The sequence below is a fragment of the Penaeus chinensis genome, chromosome 43, assembly GCF_019202785.1.
Source record: "Penaeus chinensis breed Huanghai No. 1 chromosome 43, ASM1920278v2, whole genome shotgun sequence".
Taxonomy (NCBI): Eukaryota; Metazoa; Arthropoda; class Malacostraca; order Decapoda; family Penaeidae; genus Penaeus; species Penaeus chinensis.
In genome coordinates this window covers 19415941-19423440 of record NC_061861.1, presented here as the reverse complement: position 1 = coordinate 19423440, position 7500 = coordinate 19415941, and the positions used below count along the sequence as shown (strand labels likewise).

At 35.4% G+C, this 7500-nt stretch overlaps 2 protein-coding genes across 2 annotated transcripts in view; one reads left to right on the top strand and one right to left on the bottom strand.

Moving 5' to 3' along the window:
• Positions 1-5155, top strand: part of LOC125024572 — an 11293-nt gene extending 6138 nt beyond the window's left edge. The window contains exons 5-7 of the mRNA XM_047612375.1: positions 1-142; positions 327-536; positions 749-5155. The exon at positions 1-142 is cut by the window's left edge and continues 8 nt beyond it. Of these exons, the coding sequence (XP_047468331.1) occupies positions 1-142; positions 327-536; positions 749-904 (508 nt within the window). The 3' untranslated portion in view covers positions 905-5155. The remainder of the gene's footprint in view (positions 143-326; positions 537-748) is intronic.
• A 1253-nt stretch (positions 5156-6408) lies between these two features.
• Positions 6409-7500, bottom strand: part of LOC125048176 (FHA domain-containing protein DDL-like) — an 8998-nt gene continuing 7906 nt past the window's right edge. The window contains exons 5-6 of the mRNA XM_047646742.1: positions 7368-7500; positions 6409-6719 (exon numbers count right to left, since the gene is read on the bottom strand). The exon at positions 7368-7500 is cut by the window's right edge and continues 46 nt beyond it. Of these exons, the coding sequence (XP_047502698.1) occupies positions 6490-6719; positions 7368-7500 (363 nt within the window). The 3' untranslated portion in view covers positions 6409-6489. The remainder of the gene's footprint in view (positions 6720-7367) is intronic.

Sequence of the window (7500 nt, the reverse complement as noted above, 5' to 3'; positions counted from 1 at the left end):
TGTGAACGTAGTCCCAGGGGATCAGAGGGAAAAATACCGTGCTTGGTGTAAATATGGCCAGCGCATTCCCATTTCTGAGTTGCTGGAAGAGACGGAAGAGAAACTCAGGGAGTGCCAGAAAATGTACGAGGCAGTGGACAATGTAAGTTTCCAAAGTGCCATTTCTGTTTTGTAAAAATAAGTACATTTCCCTGATTGAAATTTCCAAATACATGAGTAAACAGAGCACACTATTGCATACATAGAAGGAATGTCCTTTAGCAGTTTAAAAGAAAGAAGGAAAGAAAAGAAGAGAATCTGATCCCATAAAAATCAACTCATTTCAGAGATGGAAGGATGAATCGTCGTCCAATCCAAAAGAACTGCAGACCAATGTGTGCAGCAGCATAGCTGATCTGGGCAAACAGCAAGAACTACTGCAAGGTGTCTACAGCTCATATATTGCTCCCTGGACAACTTCCACCCAGCAGTTGGAGCTGCCCAACACTGGTCCACTCATTCATGAAGCCAATACAAAACTGGCTGCACTAACCAAGGTAGGTGGATACAGGTTTTAGTAGGTGGGAGAGAGGGATGATGAGTGGATAGGTGGATAAGTAGAGAGTAGGTGGGTCACATAAAAGGTGAGCAAAAGACACCAGACAAAAAGAGAGAAATGAGGGATATGCTGTCTTTTTTTCTTTCTTTTTTCAATTTCATATTTTAGAACTTTTTCATAACCAATACCACTTGACACACTTTACCTCAGGTCTTGAAGGCGACACAGGATGCGTCCAACATATGCGAGGAACTAGCTGAGAGAGAGAAGGCAATCATGCGACACTCCACACAGCCGTCTTCTGTAACCGCAACCCTGCATACCCTTGTCAGCCAGTCCAGCACCAGCGTCAATGCAGTCAGATAATTTCACCACCAGATGTCAGTGCTGTTTGTGTACTCTAGACCTCAGAAGATGCTGTTGAATATTTTTCTATATTAGCATTTATGTGGTTTCATCTGAAAGTATTGTATATAATTTTTATTCTCTTTCTTCTTTATCTTCTGCATCTTTGCATTTTCCTCCCCATACCTTTCTGTTCTTCACATTTCTTCTTTCTTTCTCATTTCTCCCATCCTCCTCCTGCTCCAAGATGTATCTTCATTTAAATGAGGGAATTTAGAAATATATCAACAGAGAAATGTCATGCAGAGATGGAGACTTTGTAATGTGCATAATACCATCACCCAGATGTGATAAGATCTCATTGATATTTGGTTAAAATGCTAAAATGAAAAGAATAAAGGTCTTTTCATGATGTTCATTTTGCAGGCCATTATATGTAGAATAAAATAAAATATACCTTATAATAAGATATCAAAATAATAAAAATCCTCAGTCTGTAAATCACTGAGGTAAATGCATTTTATAAACACATAGGTTTTGTTATATATCTGTGTTCAAATTGAGAATTGTAAATGTTAACCCCATGCTGAAAATGTAAGGTTCACTTTTGTTTTCTTTTATGAGATGTCTCGATATGTAGATATTTCCGCAAGTGCTTAGCCACCAAGAATTCATCTAACAGTTTTCATGAACTTGCCTGATTTCCTCTTTACCTGAGTTTTTAGAAAAAGCGTTTTTTTCACTAGTGCTATAAATATTGATGCTGTTATATTTTTTTTATAGACATTATAATTATTATAATGTTATTAATTTTACTAATAGCAATATAAGGCTAAAGAGAATATTTCCAAAACTCGAGGAAAAAGATAAACAGGTGTAGTGCTAGTAATTGATTCCTTTGTGACTAAGTGAAGCCATCTGTGTGACTTTAGAGCTATCTGTGTGTAAGGACAGTTAATGAACTAAACTCACAGTGGGCATGGCATGTCTGTACATGATATCCCCAGTAGGATCTGGTTGATCATGCCATGAGTACCATGTAAACAAAAAGTTGTGTGCTCACATAGTGCTATATGCCTTAATTCAAGCTTCATTGCGATCAGATGTAATTGAAATGCTTTAAGCTTTTGGTTCTCACTAATTATGAAAGAGCAAACAATAAATTTGATAAACAGCATTAGCAATTGACATTGTTTTAGAGTCTCTTTCTCTATTAACCCCTAAAAGGACACGAATTCAGAGTTTCCTATCTGTACAGGATGGGAAACAACTAAGATTCAGAGTCTGTAAGTAGAAATTAACTGATAAAAGGTCTTTTGCCTTGTATACCACATGGTCTTTGATATGAAAGTGCCATGTAGTCTGCTCCCACAGGATGGAATAATTAGTAAGATTGCAATAAACATGGAAAACACAGCAGTGGAACAACTTTTGCATCTTTTGGTGTTTATGACAGCCATTTCTAATTAAATGGTGGTTCTGTGTTGTCCTTTAGGGTTGAAAATCAGAGAAAAAAAATATTTCTTTTTTTTTGTCCGTGTTCATTGTCTTGGGAGATAGATTATGATTGCCAAAATAGATCTGTATACTTTGCAAGGTACAATAAAATTATTATATAAATATTGTTTTTATTCTTATTATTTTGACATTTTCACCAGAATATTTCTTGATCTCTTACTTTACAGATTAAAGGTAAACCAGAAATATTTTGTTTACATTTCCTGATGTCTGAGAAATTAGGTCCTTAAAGGCTTGTAACCAATAGCTACACTAACTCTCGTTGAAACCAGAAATTGTTTTATGTAACCTTGTTTTCTTGTCCCGAAAGGTGAAGGCTGAACAGCAGTGTATGGATTTTTTTATTTGAAAAATAAGAATAAAGAAAGCCTTCAGAAATTATATGGACTTAGTGTCTTTTATCTAAATCCTTTAAAATGTATAATTTATGTAAATACTGCACATCTGCCATTAAATTCTTTTGCAAGTTTGTCACCATATTGATTGCTATCAAAGGTTCTGCAGATGAGAGTATATATGGTGAGTTATTATTTGTTATGTACCATGTTCAGTGTACAACATGAATAATGGTATTTGCTCCCATAGAAATGTCCCATTCATAATATACAGGATCTGACTATTGGAAGAAGTACAAGCAACAAGTCAGCTGAAAACTTAAAGGCCCAATAAAGAGTAGAAACATGTGTGTAAAACTTAATTCATAACCATTACTTTTTTCTATCCCGAGCTGTTCAGTGTGGTTAAGAAAAGGAGGGTGTGGGTGTAGAGACGTTGCAGTAATGAAAGAAGCAGAGATGTGAGTGAGATGGAGTAATATTTGAAAAAATGATGTTATTACGGTTTTGATCTTGCAAATGAGAAGCGAATGAGAACATATGATTCCAGACACAAGAAAACTAAACATATTATTATTATTAATATTCAAGTATTTTTTTTTTATGAAATGTCATTAAACTTAACAAAAATGAGTAATTCCAGATTCAAGATATATAACAACTGTTTCGTGACAATGGACAGCATAATTCTAATGACGTAACACCAAAATGTTCAACAATAAGTGCAAAATTATCTTTATTTTTATATCTTGTCACAGTGAGGTTTGTTTAGAAGAGGAGCAGATGAAGAAACTGGAGACTTATTTGCAGATGCCAATTAAAAAGAGAAATTAGCATATGTGTGTGATTAAATGAATATGAAAAGACATTTCAGTTGTTGATATGCAGTGGCTTTTTGTTGGATGAATATTTCATTAGCTAAATTTGTCAAGGAGCAGGGACTACTTCTTGGGGATACTTGCAAATTTCTGCATCATTATAATTTTGAATATACTTATAGTGCATATCGTGGTATACCTTGTTGTCATTGTAAAAAAATATATATAAGGTGAATAAGTATCATAATAATGATTGTTCTTTAAGTTTATAACCTTAAAGAACAATCTTTAGAAAATGTGTTTTGTAATATTTGTAATAATAAAGTACAGTAAAATGCTCTTAGTCAGTAGAGTTATAGACTTGTTTTATGGTTTGTAGAAATATATACACTTGGAAAGATTTACCATTAATTTTTTTATCTACGGTAAAGATCTATTTGCTTTAAAGTGGAATCATAGTGTCATAAAACTTTAAAGGAAGGAAAAGATAGCGAGAAAAAAAAAGAAAGAAAATAGTGTCTGCATTGATATACAAGTTATTTTTTTAACAGATTTATGTAAGTTAGCTAGTGATGGTGTTTGTCGCTGAGATAAAGTATGGGCCAAATCTATTTCTTGTTCAGAGCTCATGGCACAAAGTTCATAATAACTTATTCTTTCTGATGGTATAATTAATAATTTTTCAAAAAATAATGTCTTCAACATTTATGAGAAACTAGTGCTTTCTGACAACTTGGCTAATTCTGTGGTTTAGTTTGAACCAGGTAAATGACCAGTGGAAGCATTACTGCTTGAATACAGTATATTAATTAGAAGTTATATTTGATCTCCAAAATAATTACCTTTACAAATAAAAAAAAAAAGTGAAAATAAAGAAATAAATTAAAATATCATGTTGTACTTTCCATTTGTCTTATTACCTATGCATCACATAGAAACATTACTGTACTTTTTATCATTTACTGAACCATTATTTGTCCAGACGAAATGACTGCAGGACAAATTTATAAACTAATCAAAACACAAGGCAGTCTGTCTCTATGTGATGTCCATTTGCCTCCACTCCTAAGTTCAGTGCAGCATTGCTACGGTGTGAACTACCAATGTCATCTCTTGCATCCGAAATAAGCCAGTGAGTGGGGCTTAGGTATCAACTCTTATTGGCGAACTTGGAAGTGGAAGGGATTATACCTATTCTGCTAAAAAATTATTTAGCACATTATATTAGGGAAAATACCCGAAGCTTGTTCCTCTCAAGCCTGTTATATTTGAACTGTGTTCATTGCAACAATTATAGAAAAGATATGCATGGGAATGAATATCTTCACAGTGCAGGTGTATTTGACTGGTCTTTATTATCTCTTGCTCTGTGAGGACATTCACTCCCATTGTTATATTTTCCTGGAATATATGTACTCACAAATGCCTAAAGTGGGGCTTCTGTGTTCAAGAAATCAAACATGTCTTTATTTAAAAAAAGGATATTTATTTAGGGATGATTTAGAACCATTTTGGAAAAACCCACAATCCCATAAAAATAAGTACAAGTAAGATCAATTTTCCAATATTACTGAATCTGTCCAGCAATTCAATAAGGAATACAAAACACGAATACCAAAGAATATTCAATGCAGAAAACGAGAGCATACAAATGTCAAATGCTTCCTGACAATAAAGGATAATCTCTATTGTGTAGTCAAAATCTCACAGACTTCCTGATGATAAAAACTAAATGAAGATATTTCTGGAATTACAAAAAAAAGAGGTGTCTTGGTCACAATAAATATATATTTTGTCTTGTGATATTCACAAATATGAATAATGATCTTACTGTATTGAGACAAATTATAGAGACAAACACATTCTTCTCTTGTTACAAACACTACAATTCTTTTTATATATGCTTTTGCAAGAAATGTGAAAATAGAGGAAAAAGTCAGGGGAGAGGGAGAGGGAGAGGGAGAGGGAGAGGGAGAGGGAGAGGGAGGGAGGGAGGGAGGGAGGGAGGGAGGGAGGGAGGGAGGGAGGGAGGGAGGGAGGGAGGGAGGGAGGGAGGGAGGGAGGGAGGGAGGGAGGGAGGGAGGGAGGGAGGGAGGGAGGGAGGGAGGGAGGGAGGGAGGGAGGGAGGGAGGGAGGGAGGAAGGAAGGAAGGAAGGAAGGAAGGAAGGAAGGAAGGAAGGAAGGAAGAAAGAGTGAAAGAGAGGGAGAGGGAGGAAGAAAGAAAGAGAGAGTGAAAGAGGGGGACAGAGAGAAACTGAAGCAGAATAATATACAATAGACACATTTAAAATATCTGACACTTTTCATAATCCATATCCCCTGACACTTTTGTCATGATCAAATGAAATACCATTTGTCTTAAAATCTTACATATGGATCTCATAAGTGTTTTAAGTGTTTGTTTTGTACTGCAGGCCACAACAAAAAAAATGTCACATCTGGAAGCAGGAACTTGTCACTTCCTGTAGATTTCACCTTCTCAATGGAAAGAAAAAACTTAGAGAAAATAATCGAAACATTTACAGTAAGTTTCATGTCTTTTTTAATATTCTTTATTGACTGAGATTTCTGAATATTTTGTCTCTCCTAAACTAATGCTTTCAACACTAATCATCGTCCTCACCATTCACATCATGGCACTGAAGATTCCTATATATATATATATATATATATATATATATATATATATATATATATATATATATATATATATATATGAAAAAGTCACTTGTTGCGTATGAAGAGAAAATAAAAAGATGGAAAAAAATAATAATAAATAAAAAATATAGGCAAAAAAATCCACGTGAGGGATGAGAGGGGATGTTTTCAAAAGGTAAAAATAGATTCTTGTATATATATATATTTTTGTATTTTGTTCTTTTATTGTTTTTGTTTATGTTTCTTAACTTCGGTAGACACTCCCCCTTCCCCTCTACTAACTCCTGAGAAGGGACACGGGGCTGAGGTCGATACCCGTATCGGGCGCGTTCTGGTCTTCGCCCTTTGAGCCCTCATGCAGAAGGATGTATTCCCTTGAGCTGTAGCCGAACTTCACCACATCCTTCTCGAGCAATTCCACGTACCGGCGGGGATCGATGCGGCGGTTGTTGACATATGTCCCGTTGGCAGACTCAAGGTCTAGGATGTATGGCTTTACTGTGCGACCTGGATGGAAGGGGCGAATAATATGTTAATACTGATATGCAAAATAAAATGTCAAAACTTTTAATATATAGATCCATGAGTAATATATCAAACAACATACCTAATTGTAAATAGCCAGATGTGTAAAAACATCACCAAACCTTAAACACTACTATCTCACAATTAAGAAGTGTTTTACGGGTTCATTCATTCCTTCAAAAAAACCCACAACAGAAAAATGGTTTACAACAGACACACATACAGAAAGCAGTATACAGATTGAGCAGTAGGATATAGCAGAGAGGCCAGTGCCACCTACAACTAATAAAGAGTCAGGAAGACAGACAAACACCGAGCAATATGATGTACTGTATCATCTGATAGAGAGATAGGCACACTAATGTACAAGACAAAAGAGCAATATGCAAATGCAACCTGATTGAACAGAAACAGAAAAACAGCAACATACACAATTTGATGTAGTATGAAAACAGAAAGAGAAACAGTGCAATATGACAAAACAGACAAGGAAAAATCACAAAAAACAACAATACAGTATGACTTAACAAGTAAACAGAAAGAAAGAAAGAAAAACTTGTAACCACACAAAGTAATTTATGAAAAATAAACAGATCTAAACCACCTACTACACAACCCACAAAACCCTACCTTTCGTCCCGTCTTCTCGGTTGTAGGTCACGAGTCGGTACTGGAGGACGGCATGCTGTTTGGAGCAGGACGGGTGGTCTGTTGGGATGTCTGCCACTTTGCGATCTCTGCCGATGAGGTAGGCACTCTGTCG